This window comes from Zonotrichia leucophrys, chromosome 29 (genome assembly GCF_028769735.1).
Source record: "Zonotrichia leucophrys gambelii isolate GWCS_2022_RI chromosome 29, RI_Zleu_2.0, whole genome shotgun sequence".
Classification (NCBI taxonomy): Eukaryota; Metazoa; Chordata; class Aves; order Passeriformes; family Passerellidae; genus Zonotrichia; species Zonotrichia leucophrys.
This window is the reverse complement of record NC_088198.1, coordinates 781690-806675: the sequence shown is the minus strand read 5'-3', so window position 1 is coordinate 806675 and position 24986 is coordinate 781690. Positions and strand designations below refer to the sequence as shown.

The 24986-nt window shown below is 63.2% G+C and overlaps 2 protein-coding genes across 2 annotated transcripts; both read right to left on the bottom strand.

Annotated features, from left to right (window-relative positions):
* Positions 1-3018: 3018 nt before the first annotated feature.
* Positions 3019-10454, bottom strand: DTX3 (deltex E3 ubiquitin ligase 3). Its single transcript, XM_064734929.1, has 5 exons — positions 10374-10454; positions 9273-9334; positions 6574-7229; positions 4244-4461; positions 3019-3870 (listed from the first exon to the last, which is right to left on the bottom strand). The coding sequence occupies exons 2-5, from the start codon at positions 9283-9285 to the stop codon at positions 3795-3797; spliced, it is 963 nt and encodes a 320-aa protein (XP_064590999.1). The 5' UTR covers positions 9286-9334; positions 10374-10454; the 3' UTR covers positions 3019-3794.
* Positions 10455-10681: 227 nt separating this feature from the next.
* Positions 10682-23633, bottom strand: PIP4K2C (phosphatidylinositol-5-phosphate 4-kinase type 2 gamma). The gene is made up of 10 exons (XM_064734992.1): positions 23455-23633; positions 21375-21472; positions 21187-21283; positions 19203-19343; positions 16818-16964; positions 15415-15453; positions 15091-15204; positions 13162-13411; positions 12969-13072; positions 10682-11319 (listed from the first exon to the last, which is right to left on the bottom strand). The coding sequence occupies exons 1-10, from the start codon at positions 23617-23619 to the stop codon at positions 11239-11241; spliced, it is 1236 nt and encodes a 411-aa protein (XP_064591062.1). The 5' UTR covers positions 23620-23633; the 3' UTR covers positions 10682-11238.
* Positions 23634-24986: the final 1353 nt, after the last annotated feature.

Below are 24986 nucleotides of genomic sequence, written 5' to 3'. Positions count from 1 at the left end.
TGCTGGTCACATCCTGGCCACATCCCTGGGCACTGAGGTGCCCCCCTGATCCTGGGCTGAGCCCCAGGGTGGGCAGAGAGAGGCATCTCTGCCCCTGTGCCCAGGTGAGACTCCAAGGGTGACCCAGGTACCCCCCCAGCCTGAGCAGAGCCCCAGAAGGACGGGTCTCTGCCCCTGTGCCCCTGTGCCCAGGTCAGACCCACGGGGAAGGATTTGAGGGTGTTGGACTCATCCTGGCCACATCCAGGTGTCCCCTGAGCTGGGTTGAGCCCCAGCGTGGGCAGAGGGAGGGAAGCTCTGCCCCTGTGCCCCTGTGCCCAGGTGAGACCCCACCTGCAGAGCTGCTCCAGCCCTGGGGTCCCGCACAGGGAGGATGAGGAGCTGCTGGAGAGAGCCCAGAGGAGGCCAGCAGCGGGTCCAGGTCACCAAGCAGGCCAATGGCTCCTGGCCTGGACCAGGAATGGTGTGGCCAGCAGGAGCAGGGAGATCTTCCTCTGTACTTTACATTAGTGAGGCTGCACCTTTCCCTTTTTTTAAGATGAAACAATTAAGGAACTGAGAATCACTCCTGGAATCCAGGTTTTTTTGTCTTGAGCCCCTGGGGTTTGTAATTCTGGGTAGAGGGGAGTGAGTTGTGTCAGAGGGGGAGCGGGTGCTGTGGGGGAATGCAGGACTCAGTTCTCCTGGGAACACAATTCCCAACACCCAGGGAGATTTCTGGGGATCTGATAGTGCAGCAGGACAGAGTGGCTGCACAGTGGCCTGGCTGAACATGAGCCAGAACATGAGCCCAGGTGGCCCTGGATCAGGAATGGTGTGGCCAGCAGGAGCAGGGAGACCATTCCTCTTCTCTACTTGGCACTGGTGAGGCTGCACCTTTCCCTTTTTTTACAATGAAACAATTAAGGAACTGAGAATCACTCCTGGAATCCAGGTTTATTTGTCTTGAGCCCCTGGGGTTTGTAATTCTGGGTAGAGGGGAGTGAGTTGTGTCAGAGGGGGAGCAGGCACTGTGGGGACTCAGTTCTCCTGGGAACACAATTCCCAACACCCAGGGAGATTTCTGGGGATCTGATAGTGCAGCAGGACAGAGTGGTGCACAGTGGCCTGGCTGAAGATGAGCCAGCACCATGCCCAGGTGGCCCTGGAGCAGGAATGGTGTGGCAGCAGGAGCAGGGACATCATTCTGTCCCTGCACTTGGCACTGGTGTGGTCACACCTTGAGTGCTGCGTCCAGTTCTGGGCTCTCAGTTTGGGAAGGATGTGGAGATGATGGTTTACGCAGTTTGGTGCTCTGCTTGTGTTCACTGATACATTATAACCCCATTTTTCAATTAATTTAAACTCCTCACTGAGTTGGGTTTAGTGGAATCAGGAGGTTGGATTGACTTTCCCCCTCCTCCCACACGTCCATCATCCAGTTTTGCCCAACACCCAAGAAGTTGTGCCCTCTTCATCCCAATTTAGTGCTGCAAACTGGGGGGTTTTTTTGGGATTGAGGTGTGGTTATTGTACTTTGGGATCTCAAGGTCTCTCTTGAGCGTGCCCAGCAAAGGCAATGAGGCTGGAGAGGGGCTGGGAGCACAAACGCTGTGAGGAACCATTGAGGGAGCGGGGGGTGCTCAGCCTGGAGGAAAGGAGACTCAGAGATGACCTTATCAATGTTACAGCTCCCTGAAAGGTGCCTGTGCCCAGCTGGGGCTGGGCTCTTTCTGCAGGAACGGGCAGAACCACAGGACACATCTCAATCTGTGCGAAGGGAAATTCAGGTTGGATATCAGGAAAAATTTTACAGAAAGGGTGGTAAAGTTCTGGAATGTTCTGCCCAGGGAGGTGGTGGAGTCCCCATCCCTGGGGGTGTTTAACAAAGCCTGGATGCAGGACTGGGTGCCAGGGTTTAGCTGAGGGGTTGGAGCTGGGTTGGACTCCATGGCCTTCAGGGTCTCTCCCAACGTGGTCATTCCGTGAATTCTGTGAATTTTGGGAATTCCCAGGGCAGAGGGAGGTGGTGGAGTCCCCATCCCTGGGGGTGTTTAACAAAGCCTGGAGGTGGCACTGGGTGCCAGGGTTTAGTTGAGGCGCTGGGGCTGGGTTGGACTCGATGGTCTTGAAGTTCTCTTCCAACCCAGGGATTCTGTGAATTCTGTGAGGCCCCGGAGCTGCTGCAGGGCTGGAGCCCCTCTGGGGCCAGGCTGGGAGAGCTGGGGGTGCTCACCCCGCTGCAGGGAGAGCTCAGAGCCCTGCAGGGCCCAAAGGGGCTCCAGGAGAGCTGGAGAGGGGCTGGGGACAGGGATGGAGGGACAGGACACAGGGAATGGCTCCCAGAGGGCAGGATGGATGGGATATTGGGAATTTCTCCCTGTGAGGGTGGGCAAGGGCTGGGATGGGTTTCCCAGAGCAGCTGGGGCTGCCCCTGGATCCCTGGCAGTGCCCAGGGCCAGGCTGGAGCACCTGGGACAGAGGGAGGTGACCCTGGGGAGGTGTCCCTGCCATGGCAGGGCTGGGTTTTAGGGTCCCTCCTAACCCAGTGCACTCCATGATTCTGTGTTTGTACCCCCCCAAAATCCCCCTGAGCTCAGAGCCCAGCCCACAAAATCCCAAAGTTTCCATCCTGGTTTCCCAGCCCAGTGCCCCCATCACACACCCCCATCCCAGTGTCCCACCCCAAAATCCCACCCACACATCCCCAACGTGCCCTCACTGTCCCATGCCCGTGTCCCCACCCCAATGTCTCCATCCTGCTGTCCCAGGCCAATGTCCCCATGTCCATCCCATTGTCCTGATGTCCCACCCCGATGTCCTCACCCCAACATCCCCGTGTCCCATCCCAAATCCCCATGTTCTCACCCCAATATCTCCATGTCCTATCCCAAAACCCCCATGTCCCATCCCAAAATCCCGTGTCTCCTGTCCCCATGCCAATGTCCCCAGCCCTGTGCCCCCATGTCCCCTCACCCACCCCCCCCAGGCTCACGGTGCCCCCCTCACTGCCCCAGGAATGGGGGGAGCCCCCCTCAATCCGTTGCATATTTTTATTGGATCAAAGTTACAGACCTGGGGGGGAAATACAAAATAAATAACCCCCCCCGAGGGTGGGACCCCCCCCCCGGGGCTGGGGGGGCGGGGATCCCCCGTCTGTCTGTCTGTCCTGGGGGTCAGGGCTATGTACAGGGGTCCGACAGGGGTCCGTCTGTCTGTCCGTGCTGCGGGGGCTGGGGGGCACCAACCCCTCTGGGGGGGTCTGGGCCCCTCCTTGTGCCCCCCCCATTGCCAGCCGGGGGGGCTGGGGAGGTCCCCAATTCAGGGGTGGTCCCGTTTTATGGGGGGATCCCCCTGCATGGGGGGGTCCCATTGGATGGGGGGGGTCCCATTTTATGGGGGACCCCCCGCATGGGGGGTTCTGTTGGATGGGGGGGGAACCCCCTGGATGGGGTCCCATTGAAGGGTGGATCCCCTGGCATGGGAGTCCGGTTTTATGGGGGGATCCCCCCGCATGGGGGGTCCCATTTTGTGGGGGATCCCCCTGCATGGGGGTCCTGTTGGATGGGAGGATCCCCCCACATGGGGGTCCCATTGAAGAGGGGATCCCCCTGCACGGGGGTCCCGTTGTGTGGGGGATCCCCTGCATGGGGGTCCCATTGAAGGGGGCTCCCTCTGCCTGGGGGGGCTCCTCCTGCCCCTGGGGGTGTCCCCTTGTTTGGGGGTCCCGCTGCCCAGGGGGGCTCTGGGGGGTCCTCGCTGCCCGGGGTGATCCTGGGGGGTCCCCGTGCCCGGGAGGGGTCCGTGCCCCCCGCTCAGTCCTCGGTGATGCCCTTGGCCCGCAGCTCCTCCTGCACCCGGGCGAGGTACGTGGGGTCGGGGTACCCGAACCTGGGGGCACAGGGCAGCGAGTCAGGCTGTGCCCCCTGCCCAGTGCCCACCCCTCACCATCCTCCCTCCTCCCATACCCTGGGTGCCCCCCAGTGCCCCCTCCCACAGTTGGTGCTGGATGTGGTGGATGCTGTTCCCCAACCCCCCAGGTGCCCCCCATGTGCACAGGTGCCCACCAGCCCACCCAGGTGCCCCCAGCCCCCCTGGCACAGCTGGGATCAGTCAATCTCATGGTGGGTGCTATCCCCCACCCCCCCAGGTGCCCCCCACATGCCCCCCGCACAGCCAAGGGCAGTCAGTCTCATGCTGGGCGCTGTCTCCCAACACCCCAGGGTGCCCCCCGTGCCCCCCATGCCCCCCGTGCCCCCCGCACAGCTGGGGCCCGCCGGTGCAGTTGGTCTTGTGGTGGATGTCGTTCCAGGTGATGACGTTGGCACGGCCCGTGGTCAGCGAGGTGCCCACGGTGAAGGTGAGGCGCTGGGCGAAGGCCTTGCGGAACAGCCCCAGCACCTTGTTCCCCTCGGGGCAGTCGGGCAGGTACGCCACGCGCGTGGTGCCCGGGTACCGCACGCCCGGGTTCGGGTGCTCCACCTGGGCATGGGGGGACAGGTGAGGGACAGGGGCACAGGTGTCAGTGCCCATGTGGTGCCCAGGTACCGCACGCCCGGGTTCGGGTGCTCCACCTGGGCATGGGGGGACAGGTGAGGGACAGGGGCACAGGTGAGGGCACAGGTGTCAGTGCCCATGTGGTGCCCGGGTAATGCACACCCGGGTTCGGGTGCTCCACCTGGGCATGGGGGGACAGGGGCACAGGTGAGGGGACAGGGACAGGGGCACAGGTGAGGGACAGGGGCACAGGTGAGGGACAGGGGCACAGGTGTCAGTGCCCATGTGGTGCCCGGGTACCACATGCCCGGGTTCGGGTGCTCCACCTGCATGGGGGGACAGGGGCACAGGTGAGGGACAGGGGCAGGGGCACAGGTGTCAGTGCCCATGTGGTGCCCAGGTACCACAGCCACGGGGCATGGAGGGGACACACAGCAGGGAAGGACAGGGGGACAGGAGGACATGGGGATGGGGGGACAGGAGGACAGGGGATGGGGGAACACGAGGACAGAAGGACAGGGGGACAGAAGGACAGAAGGACAGGGGGACAGGGGGACAGAAGGACAGGAAGACAGGGGAAGGGCCAGGGATCCTTCACCTACCCAGGGGGTGGGGGGCAAGGGATGGGGGACAGAAGGAATGGGGGGGTGGGGATCAGGTTGGGGGCACCCAGCAGGTTTGGGGTACCCAGGGGTTCTGGCAGCACCCAGGGCTGTTGGGGACACGGGGGCATTTGGGGACACCAGGGCTGTCAGTAACAGCCAGAAGGATTTGGGAGCACCCAGGGACACGTGCCAGGATGGGTGGGTAGCCCAGGGACACTGGGGACACCCAGCAGGGTTTGGGGACAGCCAGGGACACAGAGCTGAACCCGGGGCACTGGGGGCACCCATCGGGGCATCGGGGACACCCAGCAGGGTTTGGGGGCACCCAGGGGCATTGGGGTACAGGATTGGGTGGGGGCTCCCACCACAGTTTTGGGGCACCCAGGGCTGCTGCATGCACTCATCGAGGTTTGGGGGCACCCAGGGGCATTGGGGGCACAGAGTTGGCTCAGGGGTATCTGGGGACACCCAGGGCCATCCATCAGGACCTGAGGGCACTGGGGACACTGCACCATGCCAGGCCACCCAACAGAATCTGGAGACACCCAGGGGTGCCAGGGCCACAGACTGTGGACTTGGGGGCACCCAGAGATGCTGGGGACCCCCAGCAGGATTTGGGGACAACCAGGGGCACAGAGTTGAACCAGGGGCATTGGGAGCACCCATGGGGGCGCTGGGGACACCCAGCAGGATTGGGGACAGCCAGGGGCACAGAGCTGGGTTGGGTCACCCATCCCCGTTTTGGGGCACCCAGGAATGCTGGGGATTTGGGGACAACCAGGGGCACAGGACTGGGTTGGGGCACCCATCATGGGTTTGGGGCACCCATGGGGGCACTGGGGACATCCAGCAGGATCTGGGGACAAGCACGGGCACAGAATTGGGTTGGGGCACCCATCACAGTTTAGGGGCACCCAGGAATGCTGGGGATTTGGGCACAGCCAGGGGCACTGGGGGCACAGGACTGGGTTGGGGCACCCACCACGGTTTAGAAGTACCCAGGAGTGATGGAGATTTGGGGTCAACCAGGGGCACTGGGGGCACAGAGCTGAACCCGGGGCGTTGTGGGCACCCATGGGGGCACTGGGGACATCCAGCAGGATCTGGGGACAAGCACGGGCACAGAATTGGGTTGGGGCACCCATCACAGTTTAGGGGCACCCAGGAATGCTGGGGATTTGGGCACAGCCAGGGGCACTGGGGGCACAGAGCTGAACCCGGGGCATTGGGGGCACCAATCGGGGCACTGGGGACCCCCAGCAGGATTTGGGGACAACCAGGGGCACAGAGCTGAGCCCGAGGCACTGGGGGCACCCATCGGGGCACTGGGGACCCCCAGCAGGATTTGGGGACAACCAGGGGCACAGAGCTGAGCCCGAGGCACTGGGGGCACCCATGGGGGCACTGGGAGCTCAGGGCCGGGCGGGGCCGCCCAAGGGGATTTCGGATCGCCCTCAGGCATCAGGAAACGCCTCCCCCTGCAGGCACTCACCCCCTGCACGCCGGGCGGGAAGACGTACTGGATGATGATGGTGCCGAAGGCCTCGTAGCCGGGCAGCGGCAGCGCGGCGTCGCGGGTGACCAGCATGCGGCCGTCGGGGGGCTGGTTGCCCACCAGCTGCCCGTAGAAGCGGCCGCAGACGGGGCAGGCGGAGCGCACCTGCAGCGCCCGCGCGATGCACTCCCCGCAGAACGAGTGGCGGCAGCGCTCCAGCGTGCGCGGCCCGCGCATCTCGCCCAGGCAGATCGGGCACTGCCGCTCCGGCTCCTCGTCCCGCGCCGCGCCCGCGCCGGGACAGCCCGCGGCGCCCGCGGGGGGCTCGGCCCGCGGCCCCAGCACCTCCCCGTGCCGCTGGCTGCGCTTCTTCAGCTCCTTCTCGGTCTCCTTGAGCAGCGCCTTGAGCGCCTTGCGGGCCGGGCAGAGCCCCGCGCCGCCGGGGGGCGCCGGGGGGGTCGCGCACAGCTGCAGCACGTACAGCTCGGGGGTCTCGCCGTCCACCAGGATCCGCACCCGCGCCTCCTGCGCCAGCAGCGCCAGGCGCGCCGCGCGCTCCCGCGTCACGAACTCCCACACGCGCTTGGGCACCGTCACCCGGCTCTTGGCACCGGGGGCACCGCAGCCCGACATCCTCGAGAGCACGAAGGACACTGCGGGACGGCCCGGGGGCGTCAGGGCTGGGCATGCAGGGCATCCCGAAACACCCAGGGACACCCCAGAACAGCCATGGGCAACCCGAAACACCCAGGGCTGGGCACATCCCCAGGGACAGGACCCTGCTGGCACCGTCACCCCACACCCCGACATCCTCGAGAGCACGAAGGACACTGCGGGATGGCCCGGGGGCGTCAGGGATGGGCACACGGGGCACCCCAAAACACCCAGGGACACCTCAAAACACCCACGGGCACCCGAAACACCCAGGAGACTGAGCAGGGACACCCCAAAACACCCACAGGCGCTCCAAAACATCAGGGGATTGATCAGGGACACCCTGAAACACCCAGGGGTGGGCACGGGCACCCCAAAACACCCAGAGATTGAGCACGGTACTGTGAAACACCCATGGACACCCCAAAACACCCAGAGATTACACACAGACCCCAAAAGAGCCATGGGCACCCCGAAACATCAGGGGATTGAGCACAGACACCCCAAAACACCCAGGGACACCCCAAAACACCCAGAGATTGAGCACAGACCCCAAAAGAGCCATGGGCACCCTGAAACACCCAGAGATTACACACGGAGCCCAAAACACCCACGGAAATCCCAAAACACTTTGGGACTGAGCATGGACCCCAAAACACCCATGGGCACCCCGAAACATCAGGGGATTGAGCACAGACACCCCAAAACACCCAGGGACACCCCAAAACAGCCATGGATACCCCAAAACACCCAGGGCTGGGCACATCCCCAGGGACAGCACCCTGCTGGCACTGGCACCCCACACCCCAACATCCTCGAGAGCACCAAGGACACTGTGGGACGGCCTGGGGGGCATCAGGGCTGGGCACACAGGGCACCCCGAAACGGGCACGGGCACCCCAAAACACCCATGAGCACCCCAAAACGGGCACGGGCACCCCGAAACGGGCACAGGCACCCCAAAACACCCATGAGCACCCCAAAACGGGCACGGGCACCCCAAAACGGGCACGGACACCCCAAAAGATTGAGCACGGACACCCCAAAACACCCATAGACACCCCAAAGCTGGGACTGGGCACAGACCCTCTGAAACACCCATAGACACCCCAAAACACCCAGAGATTGAGCACAGACACCCTGAAATACCCATGGACACCCCAAAACACCCAGAGATTGAGCACAGACACCCCGAAATACCCATGGACACCCCAAAACACCCACGGACACCCCAAACCAGCAGGAGATGGAGATGGACTCCCCAAAATCCTCTCAGAGCCTGGGCAGGGACCCCCAAAATCTTCTGAGACTGGATAGGAACCCCAAAATCCTCTCAGAGCCTGGGCAGGGACCCCCAAAATCCTCTGAGACTGGATATGGACCCCAAAATCCTCTCAAAGCCTGGGCAGGGACCCCCAAAATCCCCTGACCCTGGGCATGAAGACTCCAAGTCCCAGAGCCTGGGGACTGTGGATCACCCCAAAACCCAGCCAAATCCCAACATGACCCCCCAAAACCCCTCTGAGTGTGGGCATGGACCCCCCCAGAGCCCCCAGAGCCCGGCCATGGCACCCAGGGGGGTCCTGCGGGGGGGCACAGTGCCCCCCAAACCCGGCGGGGCGCTCACCCAGCCAAGGTGCCACCCAAGGGTTAAACCTGCCCTGTCCCCAAATTGGGGACACCCCGGGGGTGGCACCAGCCGTGAGTCCTGGAGGGAGGGGGGGTGAGGGTTGGGGTGTCCCCAGCAATGTCCCCCAACCCGTGGGGTGCCTGAGGGTGGTCCCAGAACCCGGAGGGTGCCCAAGGGGGGGGTTCCCAAAACTTGGGGAGTGCCCGAGGGGGGTCCCCAGAACCGGGGGGTGACTGAGGGGGGTCCCCAGAACCCGGGGGTGCTCCACGGCCAGGGGGTCCCACGGGTGCTCCAAAGGGGTCTCCCAAAGCCAGGGGGTCCCATAGGCGGGGGAAGGGTCCAAAGGGGGTCCCCAAAGCCAAGGGCCACGCACGAGGGGGGGTCCCAGCCTCGGGGGGTCCCCCACACCCACCTGGTGAGCCCATGGGGGACACGAGCGGAGCACGGAGGATCAGCAGAGCCACGAGCCCGGGGCTGGGGGGACACGGGGGGGTCACAGGCGGTCCCCACCACCCCCAGACCCAATCTGGGGGCTCATCAACCCCCCCGTGTCCCCCCCTCACCCAGGTGACCCCGCAATAACAACAGCACCGTCACCCCCCGTGTCCCCAGGGGACCCCACAGCCCTTCTGGGGGGGCAGCAGCTCTGGGGGTCCCCCAGACCCACCCGGCCCCCCCGGAGCGGCCCAGGGGTGTTTGCCCGGCCATGGCCCGCGGGGAGGGGGGACTGAACGCGCCGGTGTCCCCCGGTGTCCCCAACCCCCCCCGGGTGTCCCCAACCCCCCCGGTGTCCCCCGGTGTCCCCAACCCCCCCGGTGTCCCCAACCCCCCCCGGTGTCCCCATCCCCCCATCCCCGAGGGGCTCCATGCAGGGGGGGCAGGGTGGGGGATGGGGCCCGGAATGGGGGTGACGGGACAGGCCCGGGGGGGTCCCGGTGAGGCCCGGGCGGACGGACGGAGCCGCCGGTGACGGGACAGGCCCGGGGGTCCCGCTGAGGCTCGGGGCGGGGACAGGCCAGGCCCGGGGAGGGGCCCGGGGGTCCCGGTGAGACGCGAGGGGGGGCCCGTGAGTCCCGATAAGGCCCGGGGGGGTCCCGATAAGGCCCGAGGAGAGCGGACAGGCCCAGGGAGGGGCCCGGGGGGTCCCGCTAAGGCCCGAAGGCGTCCTGGGGGTCCCGATAAGGCCCGGGGAGAACGGACAGGCCCGGGGAGGGGTCCGGGAGGTCTCGGTGAGGCCCGGTAGGAACGGACAGGCCCGGAGGGTGCCGGTGAGACCCGAGGGGAGCGGACAGGCCCGGGGAGGGGCCCGGGAGGTCTCGGTGAGGCCCGGAGAGGGGGCCGGGGGTCCCGGTGAAGCCCGATAGGAGCGGACAGGCCCGGGGAGGGGCCCGGGGGGTCGCTGCGGTGCGGGCATCAGCAGGCCCGGGGCGGGGGCCGCGGGCAGGGCGGGATGCCGGGGGCAGGGCGGGATGCCGGGGCGGTTCCGGGGGGTTCCCGGGGGTCCCGCACGCACCGGGCCCGGGCGGGCGCAGCATCGCGGGCGCGTCCGGCGGCGGGGGGCGCCCTGCGCGCGGCCGCCTCACGTGACCGCGCGGGGCGGGGCCGCCATGGCAACGGGGGAGGGGCGGGGCCATGGCAACGGCGCGCGGGGCTGGCGGGGAGGGCGTCGCCATGGCAACGCGCCTGGGGGCGGGGCCTGAGCGGCGGGGGCGGGGCCATCGAGCCGGGAATTCGGGGGTCCCCGGGAATTTGAGGGGGTACCCGGGGGGTTTGAGGGGCGCAGGGGGGTCTGAGGGGCTCAGGGAACGGGACACACGCACGGCCGGTTCAATAATTTATTTCTCAGAACAGAGCGAGGGAAGGAGCCCCATAAATGGGGTGGGGGGGCACACAGGCCCCCACAAATGGGGAACAGGGGGGTCAGCCCAGCAGGCCCCGCCCCCCCGGGGGTCCCACCGGGCCGGGGTCCTCCCCTGCCCCCCGGGAATTGCAGTAAAGTGGGGGGAGCTGCAGCCCCCACAGGTCCCACATGGAGAAGGGCAGGGAGTGGCCCCCAGCCCCATTTGGAACAGGGGTGGGGGCTGCACCCCCAATCATGAGTGGGGGTCCCCTTTCCCTCCCCCATGGGGCAAGTAGTGTTTGACCCCTCCCAGCTTGGGGAGGGAGCAGAAGGGTCCCAGAGCCCCTTGTGCAGGATGGGGGGGCACCCCAGACCCCCCCCGTGCTGGGGCCGAGCCCCCCCAGACCCCTTTGGATAAAGTTAAGGCACTTGAGCAGTGGAGCCCCACTGCGGGGGGGGCTGTGGGGGTGTTGGGGGGGGGGGCAGCACCCCTTGGGGGGGGGGGTTTGGTCCCACGGGGGGGGCGCTGGGCCCCCCCTCAGGCGAAGATGTTGGTGATGAAGTCGAGGAAGCGCTTGGCGTATTGCTCGGGGTGCACCGTGGAGATCTCGGCTCCGGCCTGGGGGGGCAGCGGCTCAGAGACCCCCCAGGAACAGAGCCTGACCCTGGGAATGACCCCCAGCACCCCCAACACCCCCTGGGAACGACCCCCAGCACCCCCTGACACCCCCCAGAGCACTCCTGGGACCCCCAGCCCCTCCTGACACCCCCCCTTGGAACCCACCCCTCCCCCAGACTCCCCCACAGGACCCAACCCCCACCTGGGCACCCCCCCAGCTTCACCTGAGCCCCCCCAGTCCCAACCCCCCCACCCCCCCCCCCCTCCTGCCCCCCCCAGACCCTGCCAGGGGCTTTAACCCCCCCCCCAAATCCTGCTTGCAAGGTTTGGCCCAGGTCCCCCCAACCTTCAGCACCCCAAAAAAACCAGGGGGGAGCCAGCCCTGCCAGCTCCAGCTGGGAAATGCCACCCCCCAGTTTGGGGTACCCTCCCCCCAGTTCAGGATGCCCCCCCCCAGTCTGTGCCCCCCCCCCATTTCGGGGTGCCCCCTTCACCCCGTGTTTGTGGTGCTCCCCCACTTCAGGGTGCCCCCATTTCCTCACCCCATATTTGAGGTGCCCCCCATTTTTGGGGTGCCCCTATTTCCTCAGCCCGTATTTGAGGTGCCCCCCCCCATTTCAGGGTGCCCTCATTTCCTCACCCCATGTTTGTGGTGCCCCCCATTTTTGGGGCTCCCCTGTTTCCTCACCCCCTGTTTTAGGTGCCCTCCCAGTTTCGGGGTGCCCCCATTCCCTCAGCCCATGTTTGAGGTGCCCCCCGTGTTTGTGTTGCCCCCCATTTTTGGGGTGCCCTCATTCCCTTACCCCATGTTTTTGGTGCCCCCCATTTCGGGGTGCCCCCCCTGTTTGCGTTGTCCCCGCATTTTGGGGTGCCCCTGTTCCCTCACCCCGTGTTTGTCATGCCCCCCAGTTCAGGGTGCCCCCCATTTTTGGTGTACCCCATTCCCTCACCCCGTGTTTGAGGTGCCCCCCATTTTGGGGAGCCCCCATTTCCTCATCCCGCGTTTGTGTTGCCCCCCATTTTTGGGGTGCCCCCATTCCCTCACCCCCTGTGTTTGGTGTCCCCCATTTCGGGGTACCCCCCTCACCCCGTGTTTGTGTTGCCCATTTCGGGGTGCCCCCATTTCCTCACCCCCTGTGTTTGATGTCCCCCATTTAGGGGTACCCCCCTCACCCCCTGTGTTTGGTGCCCCCCATTTTTGGGGTCCCCCATTCCTCACCCCGTGTTTGGTGCCCCCCATGTTCAGGGTGCCCCCATCCCACCCCGTGTATGGTGCCCCCCATTTCGGGGTGCTCCCCATTTTTGGGTCCCCATTCCCTCACCCCCGTGTTTGATGTCCTTGGCGGTGTCGCCGCCTTCTTGTGGGCCCCTCTTTCTGGGTGGACCTCGATGGTCCCCATAATCCTCGCCCGGTTTGGGGCCCTCCTTTGGGGCCTCACGTGGGGTGGGTCGCCCTCCTTGCCCCCCAACCCCCGAGGGACCCCCCATTTCCGCCAACCCCCATGGGCCCCATTCCCTCACCCCGTGTTTGAGGTGCCCCCCATTTCGGGGCGCTCCCCATTTTTGGGGTACCACATTCCCTCACCCCGTGTTTGAGGTGCCCCCCATTTCGGGGTGCCCCCCATTTTTGGGGTCCCCCATTCCCTCACCCCGTGTTTGACGGTCTTGGCCGCGTGTGCCGCCTTCTTGCGGGCGTCGTACTGGGTGAGGACATCGATGAGCCCCATGAAATAAACCTCGCGCCGGGGGGCTCCTGGGGGGCACAGCGGGGGGGTCAGCGCTGCCTGCACCCCCAAACCCCCCCAGGACCCCCCCAATTCCCCCCAAATCCCCCCGGCTCACCCTCGGCCCCGCGCAGCGCGTACACGTCCACGCCGGGGTCGAACTCTCCGGGGCCCAGGGGCCGGTAGGAGTTGAGGAGCCCCCCCAGCCCCTCCGGGGAGGTGCCATAGGGACCCCCCAGCCCCCCCTCATCGCCCCCCCCGCCGAGCTCCTCTTCCTCCAGCTCCTCCTCCTCCTCCTGCTCGCCCCGCTCCACCTCGTGGATGCCCAGCAGCAGGCTGTAGTCCATCAGCTTCTGCTGCACCAGGAACTGGGGGGACACGGCGGGAATTAGGGGGTGGGGGGCACACGAAACCCTGGGGGGGGGCACCCCAAAATCTCCAGGGCCTGGGCAAAGGGGACCCTCACCCCAAAACCCTCAGAGCCTGAACACAGGGGACCCTCACCCCAAAACCCTCAGAGCCTGGGCACTGTGACCCCCACAGTAATCAAATACTGGACATGGTCACCAAAAACCCCCAGACTCTCAGGGCTGGGGGGACAACCAAGGGGTCATTTGAGGTGGGGGGAGACCCCCAGGGTACTGGGAGAGAGCCCCCAAATCCTCAGAGCCTGGGCACTGAGAAAGAGACCCCCACAACCCAAAACCCCCCAATTCTCAGGGCTGAGGGGACAACCAAGGGGTCATTAGGGGTGGGGGACACTCCCATGGTCATAGGGAGAACCCCCCAAACCCTCAGAGCCTGGGCATGGGGGACCCTCACCCCAAAACCCCCAGAGCCTGAACACAGGGGACCCTCACCCCAAAACCCCAGGCCTGGGCACAGGGGACCCTCACCCCAAAACCCCCACAGCCTGGGCACTGTGACCCCCACAGCCCAAAGCCCCCCAATTCTCAGGGCTGGAGGCAAAACCAAGGGGTCATTAGGGGTGGGGGGAGACCCCCACAGTACTGGGAGAGGGCCCCCAAACTCTCAGAGCCTGGGCACTGAGAAAGGGACCCCCAAAATCCAAATAAACTCTGATCTCAGGGCTGGGGGGACAACCAAGGGGTCATTAGGGGTGGGGGACACTCCCATGGTCATAGGAAGAACCCCCCAAACCCTCAGAGCCTGGGCATGGGGGACCCTCACCCCAAAATCCCCAGAGCCTGAACGTAGGGGACCCTCACCCCAAAACCCCCACAGCCTGGGCACTGTTACCCCCACAGCCCAAACCCCCCAGTTCTCAGGGCTGGGGGGACAACCAAGGGGTCATTAGGGGTGGGGGAGACCCCCATGGCCACAGGGAGAGCCCCCAAACCCCCAGAGCCTGGGCACTGTGACCCCCAGAGCCATCAAATGCTGGACATGGTCCCCAAAAACCCCCCGGACTCTCAGGGCTGAGGGGACAACCAAGGGGTCATTAGGGGTGGGGGAGACCCCCATGGCCACAGGGAGAGCCCCCCCAAACCCTCACAGCCTGGATGCTGAGAAAGGGACCCCCACAACCCAAAACCCCCCAATTCTCAGGGCTGAGGGGACAACCAAGGGGGCATTAGGGGTGGGGGAGAACCCCATAGCCATGGGGAGAGACCCCCCAAACCCTCAGAGCTTGGGCACAGGGGACCCTCACCCCAAAACCCTCAGAGCCTGGACACTGTGACCCCCACAGTAATCAAATACTGGACATGGTCCCCAAAAACCCCCCGGACTCTCAGGGCTGGGGGGACAACCAAGGGGTCATTAGGGGTGGGGGGAGACCCCCATGGCCACAGGGAGAGCCCCCCCCAAACCCTCAGAGCCTGGGCACTGAGAAAGGGACCCCCACAACCCAAAACCCCCCAATTCTCAGGGCTGAGGGGTCATTAGAGGTGGGGGACACCCCCATGGCTGCTGGGAGAGCCCCCCAAACCTCCAGAGCCCGGGCACTGGGAGGCCAAAGGGTCGCTTGGGGTGGGGATGGAGCCCCCCTCAATCCCCCCCTGGGGGTGCAGCCCCCCATTCCCACCTCCACGTCCCTCTTGAGCTTGTCCATGAACTCGCGCTGCTGCTCCTCCTCCACGAACACCTTCTCGTTCTTGTTGAGGAAATCCACGTCCTTCAGGGTGGGCAGCTCCTTGCCCTGGGGAGGGACGGGGGGAGCCCCTCAGGACACCCCACGGATGGAGGGGACACCCCACGGATGGAGGGGACACCCCACGGATGGGCCCCTGGGGAGGGGGGCAGGCAATGAGCTGCCATTATTGGGGAGGAAGGAAAACAAGGCCTGGAGACCCCCTCCCCCCCCCCGCCCCCAAATTTCTGGGGTTCACAGCATCCCCCCCTGCAGTACCTTCTCCTTGTCACTGGCCTCTCGGTCCACCAGGGAGCCCTGCAGGGAGCAGAGGTGACAGGAGGGGGTTTGGGGGTGTTGGGGGAGATGGAACAGGAAAGCCTCGTAAATATGATTGTCTGGCAAAAGATTTTGAGAATATGGAAACTATAAGTGAGATTGAAATGAAAGCAAGCTTTGAGATCCCTCAGTTACTGAACAACTGGAAAACAATGGTGTGGCCAGCTGAAGGTGATCCCCTTTTGATGGAACAACACCCTCTGCTTGCAGACAGCTCCAAGGCTCAGAGCAGACCCTACAGCTTGGCAGAAGGGGCCCAAAGAGGAGTTTTTAGGGTTTAAAACTACTCCAAAGAGGAGTTTTTTGGGTTTCCAAAGAGTAGTTTCTAGGTATAGCAGAAGGGGCCCAAAGAGGAGTTTTCAAAGTTTAAAATGTAGCACAGTGTGGTGATGTAATGATTCTTACAGGCTGTATGGAAATGCTGTAGGATTTGTGTATTGTTAGATGTAGATATAACCAATTTGTAGATTGGTTAGTGAGAATTAGAATATTCAACACAGAAGAAGATTTATTGTATTGGAACGGGAATTTTGCCCTCTTACGCTTTTACGCTCTTACCCCTCTCACCCTCTCACCCTCTCTCCCCTCTCTCCTCTCAGTCCTGCTCCAGCTGTCCCTGGCAGCTCCCAGCAGGGCCCTGCACTTGGCCCTTTGCAATAAACCCCAAATTCCACCACCAGAAGAAGATTTATTGTAACAGGAACCTCATCCTCTTTTACTCTTTTTATCCTCTTTACTCTTCCCCACTCTCTCATCTCTCTACCACGCTCTTGCCTTCTCTCCCTTTACCCCTCTCTCCTCTTTGGGCCTGTTCCAGCTGTGCCTGGCAGCTCCCAGCAGCTCCCTGCACTTGGCCCTTTGCAGTGAACCCCAAATTCCACGATCAGAAGAAGATTTATTGTATTGTAATGGGAACCTCGCTCTCTTATCCTCTATTTTACTCTCTCTCTTACCCTCTCGTCCTCTCTGCCCCTCTCTCCTCTCAGTCCTGCTCCAGCTGTGCCTGGCAGCTCCCAGCAGCTCCCTGCACTTGGCCCTTTGCAATAAACCCCAAATTCCACCACCAGAAGAAGATTTATTGTAACAGGAACTCTTCCCCACTCTCTCATCTCTTTACCACGCTCTTGCCTTCTCTCCCTTTACCCCTCTCTCCTCTCAGTCCTGCTCCAGCTGTGCCTGACAGCTCCCAGCAGGGCCCTGCCCTCGGCCCTTTGCAATAAACCCCAAATTCCAGATCTGGCTGCAGAGATCTCTCGTGTCCGTCTGTCCCCACTGTCCCAACGCTCCTTCGGGGGGAGGCAGCCCCACAGCAGCACTCGGGGGGCTCAGGGACACCCCAGTACCTTGAGGTCGTACTTCCTGTGCACGGGCAGGCGGTGGCTGAAGAGGTTCCTCATGACCAGCAGGTACGTGTCCTCGCTGTCCACGCTGACCCGGTACATGCCCAGGAACCGCGGCAGCAGCGTCTGCCCGTGGCACTGCACCACGTACTGCGGGGACACGGGGACATGGGGACACAGCCAGGGACATGGGGACACAGCAGGGACATGGGGACACAGCCAGGGACATGGGGACACAGCAGCGTCTGCCCGTGGCACTGCACCACGTACTGCGGGGACACGGGGACATGGGGACACAGTCAGGGACACAGCCAGGGACACAGCAGGGACATGGGGACACAGGCAGGGACACAGCAGCATCTGCCTGTGGCACTGCACCACGTACTGGGGGACACGGGGACATGGGGACTCAGCAGGGACACAGCAGGGACATGGGGACACAGCCAGGGACGTGGGGACACAGCCAGGGACACAGCAGTGTCTGCCCGTGGCATTGCACTATGTACTGCGGGGACACGGGGACATGGGGACATGGGGACACGGCCAGGGACATGGGGACACAGCAGGGACATGGGGACACAGCAGGGACATGGGGACACGGCCAGGGACATGGGGACACAGCAGGGACATGGGGACACGGGGACATGGGGACATGGGGACACAGCAGGGACATGGGGACACAGCAGCGTCTGCCCGTGGCACTGCACCACGTACTGCGGGGACACGGGGACATGGGGACACAGCCAGGGACACAGCAGGGACATGGGGGCACAGCAGGGACATGGGGACACGGCCAGGGACATGGGGACACAGTCAGGGACACAGCAGGGACATGGGGACACAGCAGGGACAAAGGGACACAGCAGTGTCTGCCCGTGGCACTGCACCATGTACTGCAGGTACACAGGGACATGGGGACACAGCAGGGACATGGGGACACAGCCAGGGACATGGGGACACAGCAGGGACACAGGCAGGGACATGGGGACACAGCCAGGGACACAGCAGGGACATGGGGACACAGCCAGGGACACAGGTCACACAGCCACACAGGGGACACAGCTGCCTGGGGGACACCAGTGACACAACCACCCTGGGGACACTGGTGGCACAGCTGGGGACAGAGGTGACACAGCCAGCCCCCCAGGGGACACAGGTGACACCCCCAGGGACACCAGGAACACAGCCACCTGGGGACATTGGTGACATAGGCACCTCCAGGGAACACAGGTGACACCTCTAGGTGACACAGCTGCCCCGGGGGGACACTGGTGACAACCCTGGGCACACAGGTGATACCCCGTACCCCTTGTGCCTGTACCTGGCGGCAGTGTGCCAGCAGCCTGTGCCCACCCTGTGCCCCCCATGCCCGTACCTGGTGCTAATGTGCCAGCAGCCCGTGCCCCCTGTGCCCCCCATGCCCACACCTGGTGGTAGTGTGCCAGCAGCCCGTGCCCCCTGTGCCCCTCGTGCCCACACCTGGTGCTAATGTGCCAGCAGCCCGTGCCCACCCCATGCCCACACCTGGTGGTATGTGTGTCAGCGGCCCATGCCCATCCCATGCCCGTACCTGGTGCTAATGTGCCAGCAGCCTGTGCCCCCTGTGCCCCCCGTGCCCACACCTGGTGGTAGTGTGCCAGCAGCCCGTGCCCACCCCGTGCCCACACCTGGTGGTAGTGTGCCAGCAGCCTGTGCCCCCTGTGCCCCCTGTGCCCACACCTGGCGGTAGTGTGCCAGCAGCCCGTGCCCCCTGTGCCCACACCTGGTGGTAGTGTGCCAGCAGCCTGTGCCCATCCCATGCCCGTACCTGGTGCTAATGTGCCAGCAGCCTGTGCCCCCTGTGCCCCCCGTGCCCACACCTGGTGGTAGTGTGCCAGCAGCCTGTGCCCACCCTGTGCCCCCCGTGCCCATACCTGGTGGTAATGTGCCAGCAGCCTGTGCCCCCCATGTCCACCCCATGCCCACACCTGGTGGTAGTGTGCCAGCAGCCCGTGCCCACCCCATGCCCACACCTGGTGGTAGTGTGCCAGCAGCCCGTGCCCCCTGTGCCCACACCTGGCGGTAATGTGCCAGCAGCCCGTGCCCCCTGTGCCCACACCTGGTGGTAGTGTGCCAGCAGCCTGTGCCCATCCCATGCCGGTACCTGGTGCTAGTGTGCCAGCAGCCCGTGCCCCTGTGCCCCCCATGCCCACACCTGGTGGTAGTGTGCCAGCAGCCTGTGCCCCCTGTGCCCCCTGTGCTCACACCTGGTGGTAGTGTGCCAGCAGCCCGTGCCCCCCATGTCCACCCCATGCCCACACCTGGTGGTAGTGTGCCAGCAGCCCGTGCCCCCTGTGCCCACACCTGGTGGTAGTGTGCCAGCAGCCCGTGCCCACCCCGTGCCCACACCTGGTGGTAGTGTGCCAGCAGCCCGTGCACGTCGGCCACGTCCTCGCTCGACAGCTCCTTCAGCACCAGCGTCCGGTCGGCCGAGAGCAGCAGGCGGTGCCCACTGCCCGCCCAGCGCGGGGGGCTGCGCGCCAGGGACACCTGGGGACACAGGGGACACAGGCACACAGGTCACACAGCCACCCCGGGGGGACACAGGTGACACAGGCACACTGAGAACACAGGTAACACAGCTGGGGACACAGGTGACACAGCCACGCCCGCAGGGGCTCCATGCCAGGGACACCTGGGGACATGGCATGGGGACACAGAGGACACAGCTGGGGACATTGGTGACACAGCCACACAGGTGACACCCCCAGGGGACAGGTGACACAGGTGACACAGCTGCCTCCCCTGGTGGTTCTGCGCCAGGGACACCTGGGGACACAGCCACACAGGTGACACAGCCACACAGGTGACACAGCTAGGGAAACTGGGGACACAGCCACCCTGGGGGACAGAGGTGACACAGCCGCCCTTGTGGGAGGCTCCGTGCCAGGGACACCTGGGGACACGGCATGGGGACAACGGTGACACAGCCACCCGTGGGACACCAGTGACACAGCCACTCAGGGGGACACCAGTGACACAGTGAGAGGCACAGGTGACACAGTCACCCAGGGACACAGGTGACACAGCCACCCGTGGGACACCAGTGACACAGCCACACAAGTGACACAGCCATCCAGGGGGACACAGGTGACACAGCCGCCCCCATGCCAGGGAAATCTGGGGGCACACTGCCATGGCACAGGTGACACAGCCAGGGGACAGGTGGCCAGGAGCCCGGGGACAGCCCGGGGTCCCCCCATGTGACACATGTGACAGTCTGGAGCTCCCCTCGTTTGCCCCACGGCTGTCCCCAGGCTGGACATGGGGACCCTGATGGAATTCTGCCTGCCTGAGGTGGATGAATGCCAGAAACCCTCAGGCCCCTGTGTCATATATCCCGAAATGTATTTCAGAACATTTTCTGAAAAAATATTCTGAATATATTCTGAATAGATTTTCATATTTTCTGAATAATCCCCTTCGCCAGGATTTCTTCTCCTGGGAAGCCTCAGAGAAAAATGAAAACAATAATTCCTCTGATTAATTCTTCTGTGTTTTGCTGCTCTGGAATGTGTTTGGAGATGGTTTACCAGCAGGTGAATTTTTCATGGGTTTCACCTGAATTGTTTTAATTTAATAACCAATCACAGCCAGCTGTGTCAGGGCTCTGGAAAGAGTCATGAGTTTTCATTATTATCTTTTAAACTCGTGTCTGCATCCTTTCTCTACTCTTTACTATAGTTTAATATAGTGTCACTGACATATTTTATGAAAATCCTTTTGCTAGGATTTTTCTCTGAGAAGCTGAGAGGCGTTAGAAACAAAATTAATAATTTTGTTAAATTATTTATACTATAATTTAGTATTTTAGTATATAAATATATTATTATTTATAATAATAAATATATTATACTATATATAATATAATAAATAAATTATACTAATAATAAATAAATTATACTATTTATTTAGTATAATTTACTAATTATTACTAAGTATTTAGTATAATTTAGTATATAAATTATACTATAATTTACTATTATATACACAAAATATATTAATTTTGTTAAATATTTATAAAAATAATTATCTGATTGCTGTGGAATGGGGTTTGGACATTGTTTAGCAACAGGTGAATGTTTGATTGGTTTCATGTGAATTGTTTTAACTTAATAACCAATCACAGCCAGCCGTGTCGAGGCTCTGGCAAAAGTAATGAGTTTTCATTATTATCTTTTTAGCTTTCTGTCTGTATCCTTTCTCTATTCTTTAATATAATATAGTATCATAAATTAATAAACTAGCCTTTTGAGAGCATGGAGTCAGACCCACCATCCCTCCCTTTGCCTGGGCACCCCACAAACCCCAGGCACCCCAAATCCCCCCTCACCTGGTAGTCCTGGTCGTCGACGCCGAAGCGCTCGCGCAGGTTGCGGAACACCTGCGGGCAGTACTCCTTGAACTTGAAGTGGCTGGGCAGGTTCTCCCTGAGGTTGGGGGGCTCACGTCAGTTTTGGGGTGTCCCCCAGCTGCAGGACACCCCCCCTGTGCCCCCCCCACCCACCCCGTGCCGCTCACCTGTTGAACAGGTGGTTGTTGACCTTGATTTTGGAGCTGGCTTTGAAATCATCGGGCAGCAGCATCACGGGCAGCGGCACCTGGCTCAGCTCGTTGATCTGGGGAGGGGGGGCAAGGTGGGACCCCCCGGGAAACACCCCCAAAAACCCCGGGACCACCAAGAAACACCCCCAGAAACCCCCTGGGGCCAGGGAGAGCCCCGGGAACCACCTTCAGGGACCCCCTGGGACCCCCGGGAAACACCCCCAGGTGTGGGGATGGGGACAGTGAGGATCCCAGGGGATGGAGACAGGGGATGGAGCCAAGGGAAGGGGATACGGGATGGGGACACGGGACGGGGATATGGGATGGGGACACAGGATGGGGATATGGGACAGGGATATGGGATGGGGACACGGGATGGGGGGCAATGGGGATCCTGGGGGAAGGGGACACAGGACGGGGACACGGGACGGGGATATGGGATGGGGACACAGGACGGGGACACGGGACGGGGATATGGGATGGGGACATGGAATGGGGACACAGGATGGGGAACAATGGGGATCCTGGGGGAAGGGGACATGGGATGGGGACACGGGACGGGGATATGGGATGGGGACACAAGTCAGGGATATGGGATGGGACACGGGATGGGGGCAATGGGATCCTGGGGGAAGGGGACACGGGATGGGGACACAGGATGGGGATATGGGATGGGGACACGGGATGGGGCCACGGGTCAGGGATATGGGATGGGGACATGGGAGGGGGATAGGGGTTGGGGACACGGGATGGGGGGCAATGGGGATCCTGGGGGAGGGGACACAGGACGGGGACATGGGACAGGGATATGGGATGGGGACATGGATGGGGACACAGGTCAGGGATATGGGATGGGGACACGGAATGGGGACATGGGACGGGATATGGGATGGGGACATGGGGTGGGGAACAATGGGGATCCTGGCAGAAGGGGACACGGGATGGGGACATGGGATGGGGACATGGGATGGGGACATGGGATGGGGACATGGGATGGGGAGGGGTTGGGGACATGGGATGGGGACACAGGACGGGGATATGGGATGGGGACATGGGATGGGGACACAGGATGGGGAACAATGGGGATCCCAGGGGATGGAGCCGAGGGATGGGGACAGTGGGGATCCCGGCGGAATGGGGACATGGGATACTGGGGATATGGAAGCCAAGGGACGCAGCCGAGGGATGAGGACACGGGATGGGGGGCAATGGGGTGGGATGAGATGGGGACACGGATGGCAATGGGATCCAGATGGGATGGGGACACGGGATCCCGGAGGATGGAGCTGAGGGATGGGGGCAATGGGAGTCCCGGGGCGATGGGGACAGTGAAGATCCAGGGGGATGGAGTCGAGGGGTGCAGGGCAATGGGGATCCCGGGGAAATGGGGATCCCAGGGCGATGGAGACATGGAGGGGACACAGGATGGGGAAAATGGGGGTCCCAGGGGACGGAGCCGAGGGATGAGGACAGTGGGGATCCTGGGGGATGGTGCTGAGGGATGGGGACACAGGAAGGGGGGCAATGGGGATCCCGGGGGATGGGGACATGGGATCCCGGGGGATGGAGCCAACGGGTGGGGACAGCGAGGACCCCGGGGGATGGAACCAAGGGACAGGGAGACGGGATGGGGGCAATGGGTATCCCGGGGAATGGGAACAAGGGGATGCTGGGGGATGGAGCCAAGGGATGCAGGGCAATGGGGATCCCGGGGAAATGGAGCCAGGGGATGGGGACATGGGATGGGGAACAATGGGGATCTCGGGGGATGGAGCTGAGGGAAGGGGACACGGGATGGGGGCAATGGGGACACCGAGGGCTCCGGGGGAAATGACGGTCCCAGGGAAGGGACATGCGGGGGTGCCGGAAACACAAGCGGGGGTCCCGGAGAGACGGGCACGGATATCCCGGGAGGGGACTGGGACCGGCACCGGGGACCGGGCATCTCAAGGGCCGCGGGATCCCGAGGAGGGGACACGGGGGTACCGGGCCGCGGAGCCGCGGGGTCCCGGGGAGGGGACACGGGGGTCCCGGGGGTGCCGGTGCCGGTGCTGACCTGGTGCGTGACCCCCCAGGCCAGCACGGCCAGCAGCGGGTCCGCGGCCCGCGGCAGCTTCACCCGCTGCGGCACGAAGCGCTTCTGCTTCTTCTTGGTGCGGGCGGCGCCGGGGCCGGGCCCGGGGCCGGGGCCGGGACACGGACCCGCCGCCGCCGCCGCCATGGCCGCCGCTGCCGCTTCCGCCGCCGCTTCCGCCGTTTCTGCCGCCGCTTCCGCCCGGCCCCGGCACCGGAACCCGGAAACGGCGCCAGGAGCGGGGCGGGGCTGGGACCGGGGACCGCCAGGGGGCGCCCTGCACCCACCGGGACACGTGACAGGGACACGTGACAGAGATAGGTGCGACAGGGACACGTGACATCTGCACAACACACGTGTGACACCCGGAGGATACACGTGACATGGCAGGTGTGACACCTGGAGGGAACACGTGACAGGGACACGTGATAAGGTTATGTGTGACACCTGCAGGACACAGGTGTGAGCACACAGGGACAGGTGTGACCCCCATGGGCACACGTGTGACACCTGGAGGGGACACGTGTGACACCTGCAGGACACAGGTGTGAGCACACAGGGGACTCGTGTGACACTGACAGGGGACACCTTTGATCGCCACAGAGGACATTTGTAATCTTGCAGGCGACAGGTGTGATCCCATGGGGACAGGTGTGATCACTACTGTGACATGTGTGACCCCACAGGGGACAGGTGTGACAGCTTTAGGGACAGGTGTGTGGCCCACATGGGGACAGGTGTGACCCCACAGGTGACACCGGCTGTCCCTGCGGGCACATGGGAACCGATGGGGGGCACCTGATCCCCACAGGGACAGGTGTGACACCTGCGGGGACATGTGGCACACCTGTGGGGACACGTGGGACACCTACAGGGACATGTGTGATCATCATAGGGACAGGCATGACACCTGTTGGGGACAGGTGTGATCACGATAGGGACAGGCGTGACACCTGTGGCGGCAGATGTGGTCACCACGGTGACAGGTGTGACACCTATAGGGACAGGTATGACACCTGTGGGGACAGGTGTGATACCTGTACGGACATATGTGATCACCACTGGGACATGTGTGACACCTGCAGGGACAGGTGTGACCCCATAGGGGTGGGAGCGTGGCCATGTGCCCTGGTGGCTCCAGGTGTGCCCTGGGTGTCCCCAAGCTCTCTGGGTGGGACAGGTGGAGCAGGAGGGGTGACAAAGGGACAGTGGGGCTCACGATGAAGGTGACAATGATGAAGGTGACGATGATAAAGGTGACAATGATGACAGTGATGATTAAGATGATGACGAAGGTGACAATAAGGAAGGTGATGATGAAGATGATGATGAATGTGACGATGATGAAGATGACAATAAAGGTGACGATGACGATGAAGATGGTGATGAAGGCGGCAGGGCCAGGTGCCCGTGGGCGGGGCCAGGGGCGGGGCCAGGGGCGGGGCCAGCAGCCCAGGTGTCCCAGGGTCTCTCCTGGCCCCTCCCAGGGCAGGGGTGGAGCTGTCCCATGGCCT